The 14,957-nt window shown below is 41.0% G+C and overlaps 1 protein-coding gene across 2 annotated transcripts in view; it reads left to right on the forward strand.

Moving 5' to 3' along the window:
• The window catches only part of SETX (senataxin), a 49,507-nt gene that overhangs the window by 25,783 nt on the left and 8,767 nt on the right, over window positions 1-14,957 (forward strand). The window contains exons 12-23 of one of the 2 annotated variants that reach the window (XM_054007101.1): window positions 1,503-1,732; window positions 2,310-2,477; window positions 3,147-3,303; window positions 4,203-4,304; window positions 4,898-5,013; window positions 6,000-6,071; window positions 7,076-7,225; window positions 8,493-8,600; window positions 9,381-9,568; window positions 9,979-10,071; window positions 13,726-13,890; window positions 14,443-14,541. In XM_054007101.1, the coding sequence (XP_053863076.1) occupies window positions 1,503-1,732; window positions 2,310-2,477; window positions 3,147-3,303; window positions 4,203-4,304; window positions 4,898-5,013; window positions 6,000-6,071; window positions 7,076-7,225; window positions 8,493-8,600; window positions 9,381-9,568; window positions 9,979-10,071; window positions 13,726-13,890; window positions 14,443-14,541 (1,648 nt within the window). Of the gene's footprint in view, window positions 1-1,502; window positions 1,733-2,309; window positions 2,478-3,146; window positions 3,304-4,202; window positions 4,305-4,897; window positions 5,014-5,999; window positions 6,072-7,075; window positions 7,226-8,492; window positions 8,601-9,354; window positions 9,569-9,978; window positions 10,072-13,725; window positions 13,891-14,442; window positions 14,542-14,957 lie in introns of those variants that run through there. The other variant, XM_054007102.1, reaches the window with a different exon arrangement.

The raw sequence follows: 14,957 nt of genomic DNA on the forward strand, positions 1-14,957 counted from the left end.
GCCTTGCTCTCAGGCAAGCCTCAAAATCTTCCTTGGTCTAGCTGAAGTGTCATCAAAGCCTTTTACGGGTACCATCTTTTTCTATTTTAAAAAATTTATGGAGACCCCAGGAATCAAATCCTTATTCAGCAAAAGTGGGCCATATAATTAAGTGGCGATTTCCCTATCTCTTTTGAAACTCTGTTTATGGTTTTTATATTCCCCCTCCCTCAAGGTCATGTGTTGCTGCTACCCTGGTAAAAATAGGACTCCCTTTATAACACCCAACACTGTTCCTTAGCTGGCTGAAAAGTTCAGTTATGTGTGGGAAATAAGTGTATAACAAGTTGAATGCACTTCTTTTACAGCACTTACTCCTGGGAAGTAATAGACCAAGAGTCTAATCCTCATGTGCCTCCCATATAGCTGACCTAGACATTGTTTCTTGGACCTAGCTGTAACACTCTTCAGTGTGTCGTGTGGTAAACTAGAAGTGGAGATCTGCTGTAATGGGTGTATAACATTTTTATATAAAGTTGGTGTAGCAGGGCACGCATTCACCAGTGCAGTGCCTCCTGCTGGTCGTCCGGGAATTAGCTCATCCATCTCAGGATCACCCTCCTCTGGCTGGTTTCTCACCCTCTGTTACCTGCCCTGTTATCTCCACCACCTCTGGCCCGGTGTGCCTTCCAGACTCTGGTGTCCCTTACCTTGGGGTGCTGCCCCACGGCAGTGCTTCTACACTCTGGTTCTCCCCTCCTGGGGGAGCCCCAACCCCCTATACCCACCTTGCCTCAGTGGCTACTGCCAGTCGTCATCTAACCCCTTCTCTCAGGGGCAAACTGCAGTCTGAAATGGCCGCTCATCACTGGCTAGGGGGTTGGACCTGCTGCCTTTTCTTGGCCTGGCTGCCTCCCTACAGCTCTAGTACCTCCTCAGGCTTTTGCTGCAAGGCCTCAGCCTGGGAGGTCGCCAGGCCAGAGCTCCCCAGCTCAGCCTGCCCTTTCCCAGTACTGCTCTGACCAAAGTACCCCTGCTGGCTCTCCTAGGCAGCCTGGTCCCCTCTGCTCCCCAGCTGGAGCGAGAGTCCCTCACTCTCCCAGCCTGCCCTTTTATCAGGGCCAGCTGTGCCCTAATTGGGTGCAACCACACCTGTGGCTGACTACCCAACCAGCCTCCCCTGGCTGCTTTTAACCCCTTTCTGACTGGAGCAGGGTGACTGCCCCGCTACAGTTGGTTAAAGCCTTGGTATTCTGTCCAAGTAAAGACTGACAGTGAATAAGGGCTGTGTGTACTCTTTGGGCCCTGTCCTGTGAGATGCTGAGCATCCGAACAATTTCAGCTGGAAGATGTTCAACATCTCCCAGAATCCAGCTGCAATGCACTAAGACGTGTTGGAGTGAAGAGTTGCAGGAGTAGTTAAATTTGTATTTGGAAAGAAATGTACCCATCCAACTTGAAACGTTAATGTGAGAAGAATAAAATGTATGCTTGCTTTCCCCTGATGCTCTTTCTTTTAACAGGGCAAAATGAGCAGCATGTTGTCTGTCACCTTTCCGTCCAAACTCGAGGCAATTTGTCATACTACCTAAACCAGCCAGTGAAATGTGTAGTGGTCAGCTCTCTAGTGACTACACAACGAAGGTTCAAAGGTCTGCTACTGTTGAGCAGGAGTCCTCTGGCTAAACCCATCATAAATCCAAGTTACGCTGACTTCTGTCCCAGGGATTTGAATTTAACTTCCGAGAGCTCTGTAAGTCCTGAAACTAAGTAGTAAAGAGGTGAGGTAGTGAGGGATGACAAGTCAGCATTTTCATGTCTTATTTTACCAAGTTTGCTAAATTATTAGAAAAGCCATCCCAGTAGTTGTGTGCTCACTGAATGTAGTATTGGGCAGCTGAGCCGGGTTCAAAAGCATCTTTGAGTCTCAAACTGGATGCCAGCTTGGTGGAGTTGATGAACTGTGTGTCTGTATAAGGGGCTGAACGTATGTTCAGATGCCTCTTATTGGTTTTGATTTATGGCACTGTATTGATATCTGTTTTAATCAAGAAGCACTCCCCTGTCTGCTGTTTTGTGGAGAAATATCTGCTTAGGAGTTGAGGGGGTGGTGGTAGAAAGGTAAAACCAAAGGAAGGCATGGGAGACCTAAAATCTTCTTAGTAGCAGCCTTCAGGTCAGGGGTGTGCTGTGCAGAGAGAAAACTCAGTCTCAGAAGTGTGTGCACTCTATAAGCTCTCCAAACTGAGGGCACGACAAGAAACAAACCAAAAGTACAGAAACTTTTATTGATGACTTCAGTTAATAGAACATTCTTTTTTTCCCTGTAGACTTCCTACATGAGAGACTACAATGCAGATCAGAAGAAGGCTATTGAAACTGCTTATGCTATGGTGAAGGAGCATCCAAGACTTCCCAGAATCTGCCTGATTCATGGGCCACCTGGGACAGGGAAATCAAAAACTATTGTTGGACTCCTGTACCGTATTCTGACAGAGGTAGGTGAATATGGTTACATACTCTATCAGGCATTCCACCTTTGTTCACACAAGAGAAGCAGTGAAATGAAGTAGTTGGCAACATGAACTAAATGTAATTATTCTTAAAGTATTTATTGTAGTAACTACTAGAGAATATAACTCATTCACTTTGTTTGGTACTGAATAAGAGGCTGTGAATTTCATTGTATACTAGCTGTGACTCCGGTATTGAAACACCGCATGAATTTTGGAAAATAAATTTATTAATTCCAGCAATGCTTGAAAAACAAAAAGCATAAAACTACTTTGCCTAGCTGTTGCGTAGTTAGCAAGGTAAGAAACCTGAGTCATCTATCACACTTAAATTAAAAATCTTAATCTTTTTTTGACCACTTCTAATACAGAAGACTGGAACTTGAAACATCACACCCGTTAAGTTTTCATGTTAACCCTCTGTACATTAGCCAAATGTATCTCCATTAAATAGAATTCATGCCAATACTTTCCAGTTTAAGCAGAAGTCATTGCTACTTACTGTTAAGCTTGGGTGGTTCCCTGACAGAGGTCCCAGTAAAGCAGCCTTCCAGATTAAGCATATCCTGTTTGAGAGGAGTGTACTGTCTAACATTTGAAATTAAAAATCTGGACTAAACTGCTGGTTTTAATGTCTTGTTTATTAACCTGCAGAGGTCTGGGAATGAGAATCGAGCTCAAAACTTGAATGCCAAGATCAAGCGAAACCGTATTCTGGTTTGTGCACCATCCAATGCTGCTGTTGATGAACTCATGAAAAAGATAATCCTGGAATTCAAAGAAAAATGCCAAGACAGAAAAAATCCTTTGGGTATGAAAGTTTATTTCTATATATAAAATGGGTAACATTGAAGGAGAAAAAGGAATGTTTAACCAGGATGCAATCGCTTCATAGCATCACTTATTCATAAAGCATGTGTACAATTACAGTGCTATACAGATAAGAGTAAGATACGTTCTCCCCACAGAAGAACATAATCAGTATGACCTCAGACTCCCTATTGATTGCTTTCATATGTTTCTCTAAAATGTGCATGGTATAACTTGTTTGTCAGTGACTATATTGCTTTAATAGCAAGCCCTTACAAATTTGCAGTTTGAAATCACGATCATTGACCCTTTTCCTCTTTTTGTGTTAAAGTATTAATACACTTCTTTCTCAATATGGCTCAAAGGCTTGGATGGAAGACTTCCATCTTTATACTGAAACTATTGGAATTTCCAGCTCTTATAGGTTGGAGTTGCCATTAAAGGTCAGGGTAAAATGCTTTTGCAATATATTCTGGAGTCGGTTCACTTTGTGGTTCTATTTTCTTTCTCTGTTTGTGCTTATGTGAAATTGACAATGTCTAAGCAAAGGGTGGGATTGCTCTCTACTTTGGTGGGTCAGTGTTAGGAGCAGTAAATTACTAGTGGGGAATAGTCCAGTATAAGGGCAAAATACTGCTGTCAGAACTGCATGCACTGTTTTTTAAACATGGCTTCACTGAAGCTCTCAAGGATTCTTCCATATAGCTGATGTTAACTTCATATTCATGTGCTTGCATTTCTGACTGTGATCTCATAGCAGATATGTAAATGTGCGTCAGAAAATGCCCTTTAAATGAGAAATATTGTAGATAATGAAGTCTAGCATATATCCGATAATGAAGTCTAGCATAACTAGCTCCTATCTTGAATCTATAATCTGAAACTGTGGTTTATATACAGGAAATTGTGGAGATATAAACTTAGTGCGACTAGGTCCAGAAAAGTCAATAAGCATTGATGTCCTGAAATTCAGCCTGGACAGCCAAGTTAGCCACAGAATGAGTAAGTAACATGCAAAAAAGACGACTTCAGTTTCCTTTATAAGAATATAGTCTTGAGGCTGGTTATGCTATGTGCTCAGTTCCACTGGACACAAAGGAGAAGTGTCGCAAAGGTGGGTATTTATAGAACAGCCTATATTATGCCACAGTGCTTTTATAAGGAATTTGTTTTCTCTAAGGGCCTCAAAAGGGAGACACTGTCAATATAAATTTGCCCTAAAACTTAAATTTTTTTAAAAAATACAAAGTAAACAGCTTTTATAAGGCCAATAGATTTTCCCCACAAATAAAAATCTACTGAGAACATTTGCATTTAAACAAACCCTTCTGTAGCATTTGAAATCTAGACACACTGGCATTTAAAAACCTGACTAATAAATAGAAAGGACACTGACTTCATTGATTTTCGTTGTCCAAGGTGAGAAATGCAGGAAGTAAAAGGAGTATAAATAATGGCAAGTAAACTGATTGCCAGTCCATTCATTCTTAGTAATCTAAGGTGGTGCTAGTGACATAGTTTAAATGTTAGACCAATTTTTTTTTTTTTTTTTTTTTAATTTCTCCTTTAATTTCCTCCTCATTTTATTTTCATAGACCGGGGACAACCTGGCCGTGACCAGGATATTCACAGGAAAAAGGAAACCCTGGATTGCCAGCTGGACAGTCTCTCTCGGCAGCGTGCCATGGATAGATGTGATAAGAGGCAGCAGGTAGTTTAATTTTGCTTTGTAGTTTTTTTCATACATCTTCATTTCAGTGGAGGCTCAGTCCACAAGAGTTCTTCTTTCTAAACCTAATATACCTTTCTCAATTGTGATTGGAAGCAACATTTTCTTTCATCCCTCCAACCTCATGGCACTTATTGACCAATACTGTTAAAATAAGCCAGGAGCTAATAGCCTTCCACCATGGAGGCATTTGTCTCTGTCATTAAGCTGTGTCAAAGTTCTAGATAAGGTAATATACAGACCTGGAACTCTCTAAGGCAGTTTGCAGGATCCTTCATTTACTTAATGGTCAGCTAGAGGGAATAGTCCTTTCTAGCTAACTGTAATTGGCACTTAAAAACTTTCATGAATTCATTTTCATGTGTGTTTTAAAGCTTAGATTTTTTTTTACCTTTAACCATGGAATTGGATACATACCGAGCAGTGTTGTTATGCTAAACAATCAGTTCCACCTTTTATTTAGCTGTGACGCTCATTATCTTTCCCAGACTTGAAGAAGAGCTGCGTGTAAGCTCGGAATCTTGTCTCTCTCACCAACAGAAAATGGTCCAATGAAAGATATTACCTCACCCACCTTGTCTCTTTACATATCAAGCAGTCAGACAAGAAACATTTTTGTGACTGTTACACTTTACTTCACTTATAAGTCTCCCATCAATTTTTGCTTTAAACACTTGGTATACCTGTGTGTTGCAGCTACTTGATAGTAAATTACAATGCTTAGCTTCATGGAGACAAGCCAGTGTAGTGTGTTTAGGAATCTAAATATCTTACGTTGTAGACAGCTCACAATTGTGTCTCTTTTCTAAGAAACTGTGGTTTGCGTATACAGGTGCACTTAGATATTAAAAGGCTGTAAGTTGAACATGTTTAGATGTTAGAAAACCTTGAGACCATAGGAAAACAAAGGAAATGTGCATTGTTAATTACTCTTGATACAAATATTTCAGTTCATATCTTTCTTTCAGAGTCAAAGGTTAGATGAGGAAATTGCCAGACTTTCAAAGGAGCGGCAACAACTCACTTCCCAACTGAAGAAGGTAGGAATCTTTCCTCGGGGCAACTCTTTAAAACAAACTTGGTTAATTTGTATAGATGCATCATCTTTTCATCTTTTACAAAAGAGATGGTTCTTGGTTTTGAGGTTGCTGGGAGGATTTAAAAGTAACTAAAGAAAACTTGAGAATGAAAATCCAGGTATATTTTGCTGGCAGGATTTTATAAAGAAACAGATGGGAAATGTGTTTAAAAATATATCATTAGTTTAGGGTGAATTTAAAATAATGATCAATCTACCCACTTGAGCATTGTTAGGAGCAACAGACTATTGGGGAGACATCTATTATATATGAACTTTTTCCCTCAGGACTCCTGCCGTTCACTACCCTGCTCCTAAACATCTGGTTGAAATACACTTAAATGTTTTTAAGCAAGTCAGCACACAGGAATTGAGGGAATTACTTGCCTTATGGAGAATGATGGGGTTATGTAAAGTAATTTGATATGCTCTTAGAGGTGGAAACACACTCTGATGCGGAGCTCTTTTACAAAAAGCAGAAAATAGGGCCAAACTACAGGCAGCTATCCCAGGCATCATGAAAGCTTAATCTGTAACAGATATAGGCTGTCTGACTCCCTACTTTGTCCTAAGGAGTTAAGGAATGTGGTGATGGTGAACTGATTTTAATACAACAATTATAAAGTCTGGATTGTATACATACAGACATAAAACTACACTTCCAATGAAGTTTACATCCTGTATAGCAATGTCTTGTAAACTACATAGAGATATTGTTGTGTTTGGGAGTCAGTGAGAGTAAAACCTTAGTCGGGCAGTTTTAAAATATTTGTTTCATGTTCATTTTCTTTTGGTATGAGCTAATATCCCTCCAAAGGAGCTGACTTCAGCGGAACCATATGTTTAGCTGTTTGAATTGCCCAAACTGGTAGATGCTGTTATCACAAGTCAAAACAGATAATTAAGAAAATTTTAACTCTGTCTAAAAGAAGCACGATATTAAGAGTCCTGCCCTTGTACTCAAAGGTCGGAGGGCGCCCTCAGGAAGTGCAGGCTAGCATCATCTTGGAATCCCACATCATCTGTTGCACATTGAGCACAAGCGGAGGCTTTCTGCTGGAGTCTGCTTTTCGCCGGCAAGGACTTGACCCTTTCAGCTGTGTCATTGTGGATGAGGTCAGCAAAGCTTATTAGTAACTATAATCAGTTTAGTATTGATGGCAACAGCTGCAGCATGATATTTGGAAGGATGGGGAAACATCCATTATACGCTAACATTTTTTTTGTTGCGGTCTTTCTTCAATACTGCTTTGTGGCTTCTGATGATAAGCTCTCCTCAGTGCCAGAGCCAGACCATAATCCCCAAACTACCTTCTCTTCTGCTGACATCAGAAGGATAAGGCTACACACACTGTTTCTCAGCCAGTGGCCTGAGGCCTTTGTAAATAGGACTTTTTTGTCCTAGTTATAAATAGCAACCATCTGAGTCCATGTTCTACCACTTAGCAAAGTCTGGGAGATCCCAGACCTGTGAAAGGCGAGAACAGTGTCAAAGTTCATTATTTCTATCATGTATCTGTTACTCAAGTGGGAGATTAATTTGAATTAATCTAAACCATTGGTTTTCAAACTATGGGGTGTGCCGCTGTGTGGGGGCACAAGGACCTGACTGGTTCTGAATTTTATCTTGTTTCTTGAAAATATTCCTTTCACTAGCTGAGTCTCCTGGTTCACCTGCTGCTGTGAGATTCTAAGAACAAGGAGGAGGGGAGGACTAAGAGTGTGGCCCCTCCCTTTGAAGGAGATTGGGGCGGGGGAGCATTCCATCTCGTTCACCTCTCCGGAGGCTGAAGTGCATGTGCCCCCTTGGGAGGTAGTTCCTGCCTGCACAGGCCCATGCACGTGTGCTTGGGATTGCACCAGAGCCAAAGGATCCTGTAGCCTGTGAGTGATTTTGGGAGTCCCAGGGGTGGGGACCTGGCTTCCTGCATATCCCAGGAAGGGGATGCTTGTGGGCCGTAGAGCAGCAGGTTGCCCTGGCCAGAATGGCCTCCCCAACTACAGACATCCGCAGAAATACTGTTTCTTAGAAAGAGAGGGATGCACATGGGACATGAATCTCTGAAGGTGAGCACAGCAAAAAAAAAAAAGTGTTGGAAACTTTCCAGATTGATGGGTTATAAATGTATCTGTTTTAGAGAGCAAGGAAGATTTGCTTTGCATGTAATTTCATGTTGAGAGCAATTTATTTTGGTTTTCTTCACTCAGATTTCTTAAGCAAAGCAATTCCCCCCCCCACCCCCCATTTTTTTTTTTAAACTTTGAAAAATAAATGTGTCTGTGTTGGGTTATTCTGGGTACATTACAGGAAATGTAACACTTATGTTTCCTCTTTTTGGCTTACAACTCCTCCTTCATTTATTCCTGCTTGTGTATATGAAAGGCGGGGCAGTCATGTGAGGTTGAAACTCTAATTCCACTGATTCATCGCTGTAGTAAACTTGTCCTTGTTGGAGATCCCAAGCAGCTCCCTCCTACTGTAATATCTATGGTAAGTAGATTGTATTTGTACCTTTGGTAATGGAGTTGTATAATGGAAATAGTGAAAGGGCAACCACATCTAGTAGCACAGACTGCATAAAAGTTTGTAATCAAGGCTAGATGGGACAATTTGAACATATAGAATATAAGGGGGAAAAGGATGGTCCAGTGGTCAGAGCACTAGCCTGGGACTCAGGTGATCAGGTTCAATGCCCTGCTGTGCCACAGACTTCCTGTGTGATGTTGGTCAAGTAAGTCACTTAGGGTACGTCTTCAGTGAGCCTCCCGGCGCAGGCCAGACACCCTAGCAGGGCTCATGCTAGCTTGCTAAAAAGAGCAGTGTGGACACTGTGGCTCAGACTGGAGCTGGGGCTCTATATTCCTATCTGTATGAGCCAAGAAAGGAGAAACATTAAATGTAATTCATACTGCACATGGCTTTCTTTACACCGGAAACTGCATGTTGGAAACTTTTCTTATTGGATAAATTAATAAGAAATATGACCTCATTTTTTTTTCAAAAGATCCACTTACTATAAAGCTTCTGACTCTGATTAATGCCAGTAAAATTCTGCTGAAACGAAGCTGCAGACTTACTGACAAATATAAACTGTGAAAACTAAAATATAAATATCTGTAATGCTCTCAAAGGCAATGTCTTGGTGGTGAGTTAAAGGTGTGAAAACAAATGTACAAAGCTGCAAGTTTAAGCCCATATTGGATTTCTTATGATGAAGTTTAAGATGCACCTAACTCCCCAAAAGTCAATCCTGTGTTTTGCCTCTGGCAGAAAGCTCAAGAGTATGGCTATGATCAGTCTATGATGGCTCGCCTGCACAAACACCTGGAGGAACAGATGCAACAGTGTGTTATAGGGAAGCTGCCAGTTGTGCAGCTGACTATACAATATAGGATGCATCCTGACATTTGTCTCTTCCCATCCAATTACATTTATGGCAGGACTTTAAAGACTGACAGGTGGGTCACATTCTGTTCGTTTTGTTAGTAAGGGGTATTCCAGCAAAAACTAAACAGCACTTAGTTATTTTCCTCACAAATCAGTCAGTGTACTCCTTTGCCACTAGGATTTCTTTCCGAAAGAGGGAAACAGATGTTTGCATAACTGGCGTGGAAACTCCCATACCCTTCTTCCAGCTGTTGTCTTGGGATCATGAATTAACTAGATCATAATCTCAAAGGCTGGGCTAATTTTCTATCACCAAGAGCTCAGTTTCTTGCCTTGGTATACATTGATGGCATAAGGAATTATGGAATCTAGAAGAGAAGCTGAAAGTCTCTTTCATTTTTTTAACCTGTAGTAAATAAGTGATGTATCCGTTCTCAGAACTCTTGATGGTTGCAATGGTGATAATTACAATTATTTACAGAGCAACAGAAGAGAACAGATGTTCTTCAGATTGGCTATTCCAGCCATACCTGGTCTTTGATGTAGCAGATGGCCACGAAAAACGGGATAATGAGTAAGTTCTTCATTCTCTTCTCCACCAAAATCTAAATCTGCTGGTATAATTAACTGCAGAATGATTTTTCATACATGGAATGTAGCCAAAGCTCCATTCTGAACTAAAGACCCAATGTTGACATTCAGCAGAGGGAGAATGTTGTTGCTCAGGGCACAAGTTTGGCATTTCTCTGATGTAAATATATTATCTTGCCTTTATAAAGGGCTTGGGTGTAAGTGATTGTATATCTGAGTAGAGTCAGGGCTATCCTTCCTGATGTAGTTATCTTGTAATGAACCAGAGACCCTGTGAACAGCCTGTTTGCTACCTGGAATGAGTGTCATTAACTTTGTCAGGTGTTTTTTTCCTTCTGACTCTTTTCATATCCAGTTTGGGACCCACTTTCCTTTCTATGGGTGCAGGGTAGTGTTTCACAAGTCTTTAAATGTAGTGTTGTTGTTGTTCAAGGTCACCTGCCCTTTCTTCTTCCCTCTGCTAGTCTCCAGACCTTTCCATGGCTGTCCAAGGTCAATCCACGGTTACCTTTGAATGGCTCCAGTTGCTCCCACTTAGTTTGTGGGGGAGTTCCAAATGGTTCTCTGATTAATTCTCCTAGCTGCGCTCAACCCAGACCTTTAGACTTCTCCACATAAAGTTTGCTGGCATTTAGCTCTTCCACCGTGGTTTGTGCTGAATCTGAGTATGGTTCAAAGCGCTATTGTCACAAATACTTAGTTCCAGACAGGGAGTGGTAGTGTCAGACTGTCAGATGGCTCTGCTACATTGGTTGAGGAAACAAGGTTAAAAGAGTTTCAGAGTAACAGCCGTGTTAGTCTGTATCAGCAAAAAGAAGAACAGGAGTACTTGTGGCACCTTAGAGACTAACAAATTTATTAGAGCATAAGCTTTCGTGGACTACAGCCCACTTCTTCGGATGCATATATGGTTAAAAGAGAAATCCCAACCCACTAGCAGTTTAAAGTCCTGCTGTCTTTTAAATAAAAAAGCACAAAATGCATGTAGCACTGACTGTATTAACTCTATCTTGCTCCTCATGCTTTCTTCATTCCAATATTCAGACTGGTATGTCAACTGTTTTGTATCATTCTCGGAGAATAAACTCAGAACTAGTAGATAAGGTCCCATGTGAAGAAAATCTAAGGGAAAAAGAGTTCAGGAGAGCTGGCAGTTTCTCAGGGAGACAATATTGAAGACACGACGACTAACTATCTCAATGTGAAAGGAAGTTAGGACGAATAGTATGGCTCCATCAGAAGCTCTTTAATGACCTGAACATCAAAAAGGAATCTTACAAAAAGTGGAAATGTTGACTAATTGCAAAGGAGGAAGTACAAAAGAATAGCACAAACATATAGGAACAAAATCAGAAAGGCTAAGGCACAAAATAAGTTACACCTAGCAAGGGACATAAAAGGCAATAAGAAGTTCTTTAAACACATTAGGAGATGTAGATGAAGAAAAGTATACGTCCTCTACTCATCGGGGAAGGAGAGCTAATAATGATGACATTAGGAAAGCTGAGATGTTTAATGCCTATTTTGCATCAATCATCACTACAAAGGTAAATGGCAACCCGATACTCAACACAAGTAATATTAACATCAAGGAGGGAAGGAATGCTACCCAAAATAGGGAAAGAAAAAGTTAAAGAATATTTAGATAAGTAGGATATATTCACGTCATCAGGGCGTGATGAACTTCATCCTAGGACACTTAAGGACCTAGCTGAAACAGTCTTGGAACTGTTAGCAGTTATCTTTAATAACTCCTGGGGGAGCGGTGAGGTCCCAGAAGACTAGAGAAAGGCAAACATAGTAGTTATCTTTGAAAAGAGTAACAAAGAGTGTCTGGGGAATTATAGACCAGCCAGCCTAACTTTGATACCTGTCAAGATACTGGAACAAATTATTAAATAATCAATTTGTAAGCACCTAGAGATAATAGGGTTATAAGAAATAACCAACATGGATTTGTCAAAAGCAAATAATGCCAAACCAACCTAATTTCCTCCTTTGACAGGTTTCAGAAACTGTTCTTTGACAGGGTTACTCGCCTAGTGGATGGGGAGAAGCAGTAGATGTGATCTATCTTGATTTTAGTAAGGCATTTGATACAGTCCCACATGAAATTCTCATAAGCAAACCAGCGAAATGTGGTCTATATGGAATTACTATAAGATGGGTGCACAACTGGTTGAAAGATTTATCAGTGGTTTGCTGTCAAACTGGGAGGACAAACCTAGTGGGGCCTTGTAGGGGTCAGTCATGGGTCTGGTGCTATTCAGTATATTCTTAGTGACTTGGATAATGGAGTGAAAGTATGCTTATAAAATCTGCAGCTTGACACCAAGCTGTGAGGGGTGCAAGGAATTTGGAGGGCAGGATTATAATACAAAATGACCGTGACAAATTGAAGAATTGGTCTGAATTCAACAAGATGAAATTCAGTAAAGACAAGTGCAAAGTACTTGACTTTGGAAGGAAAAATCAAATGCACAACTACAAAATGGGGAGTAATCGGCTAGGTGGTAGTACTGCTGGAAAGCATCTGGGAGCATTAATGAATCAAAAATTGAATGAGAGTCAACAGTGTGATGCAGCTGCAAAAAAGGGCTAATATCATTCTGGGGTGTATTAACAGGAGTGTTGTATGTAAGGTATAGGTGGTAATTATCCCATTCTGCGTGACCCTGGTGAGGCCTCAGCTGGAGTACTGTGTCCAATTCTGGTCTTTCTCCAATTTGTCCAAATCTTTCCTAAAATGGAGAGTCCAGAGGAGAGCAACTAAAATTATATAAGGTTTAGAAAAACTGACCTATGAGGAAAGGTTACAAAAACTGGGTGTGTTTCACCTTGAGAAAAGGTGACTGAGGGGGGGTCTGGTAAGTCTCCAGATATGTTAAGGGCTGTTATAAAGAGGACAGTGATCAATTGTTGTCCATGTCTAGTGATGGTAGGACAAGAAGTAGTGGGCTTAATCTGCAGCAAGGGAAAGTAGGTTAGATATTAGGGAAAACTTTCTAACTACAAGGGTATTTACAGTGGAATAGGCTTGCAAGGGAGGCTGTGGAATCCCCATCATTGGAGGTTTTTTAAAAACAGGTTGGACAAGCTCCTGTCAGGTTGGTCTAGGTATACTTGGTCCTGTCACAGTGCAGGGGACTGGCCTTCTTTATTTCTTGAGACCCCTTCCAGCCCTACGTTGCTGCGATGCATGGGTGCAAATATAAATAAGTGTTCATTTTTTGACAGTGTGGAATTTAATCCCTTGCAGCCTGGTTTGGTGTCCCACTTAGCTGCCAGCTCACACTGCTTACTCTAGAACTGTTTCTCCAGGCCCCTATGACTTCACTGACTTGCTTCTCCCTGCTGAATACTAAGGTTCTGCTTGTCACAAGACACACTTGCCCCCTCCCTCTATAACTTCCCCAGACATTAGAGTTCCCATGGGACTGACAACAGAGCCTTTCACAGGAGATCTTCCCCACTGGTGTATGTCAGCCCTACCTTGGTGATTGCAGCATCTTTCATCCAGAGGTCTCAAAAGGATAAAGCATAAAGAGGCACAGTAAAATGAGCTGTGCTAAAGCAGTGAGTTTAACAATATATAAATGGTTTTGACATTGTTTTTCTTTCTCTTTATCTTGTTCAGCTCTTTTGCTAATCCCCAGGAAGTGAAGCTGGTGATGGAAATAATGAAATTGATTAAAGAAAAAAAGAATGATTTTGGTTTTCGTCACATAGGAATAATTACCCCTTACAGTGCACAGAAAAAGATGATTCAGCAAGAGCTGGACAGAGAGTTTGGAAGGGGCAGGTAAAAATACCCTACATATTCTCACTGGGACTAAATCCTCTGGATGGACTCCTTTTGCTTTTCCTCTGTCAAATATTGCAGTAGGGTAGAAACTGTAATAGTTAAATTTTTTTGTGCTGAGAAAAAGTACTGACAATTGGCTGCAACTGGTTTAAGCTATTACAAGCATAGAGCAGCATTCAAAGCTTTTTCTCTTAATAGTGCTAGTGAGGTCCTTGTGTACCATTCTCTAGTTTGTATCTCTTTATGTGATCTGATTTATACAACCATTCAGAATAAAGCTGATTAAAGAGCACACTTCAAATGATTCCTGAACTACAGTGAACCTGAACAATATTCTGGCATAATCTTGGCGTCTGAAAAAGAAAGTGAATGTTTTCAGAAAGGAGGGTCATGCACTGTATCTTTTTTTGTTAGAAATAGTTTAATTTACAGCATGCGTTATTTTAAGACGTTAACCTTTCATAAAAGTGGTTAGGTTATTGGGATAAGCACTTGGTTAAAATCCAAAGATGAAAATTTTAAACAGCTCAAAATTCCCCTCTCTCCTAGGGCGGGGGAAGTAGACACAGTTGACGGGTTCCAGGGTCGACAGAAAGACTGCATTATAGTGACGTGTGTAAGAGCGAACAGCACACAAGGGTCAATTGGGTATGTCTTGCCTTTTTAAAAAAAAAAGGGGGGGAGGGGCGGAATTGGTGACTTGAAGTCTGCACGCACCTAGAGAGACTTTACTGACTTGTGCTCTCTGCAGAACGTCAGTAAGAGAACATCGGGGAGATAATATCTGTGTTTTTCATCTCTGCCAGCCAAATTAAGCATCCTAATGGTCAGTTCACCCTCACCTCACCCCACCCCACTGATCTCCTAAAAGTGGTCTGGACAGGAGGTGCTATAGAAATACCTAACTCTTATGTAATTCTTTTCTTCAGTAGATTTCCAAGCACTTCACAGTCTTTAATGTATTTCTTCTCCCAGCACCCCTGTGAGGTAGGGCAGTATTATCCTCATTGTAGAGCCGGAAACTGAAGCACAGTGAGGCTAAGTGATTTGTCCAGGGTCTCACA

The sequence above is a fragment of the Malaclemys terrapin genome, chromosome 17 (assembly GCF_027887155.1).
Source record: "Malaclemys terrapin pileata isolate rMalTer1 chromosome 17, rMalTer1.hap1, whole genome shotgun sequence".
Lineage (NCBI taxonomy): Eukaryota > Metazoa > Chordata > Testudines > Emydidae > Malaclemys > Malaclemys terrapin.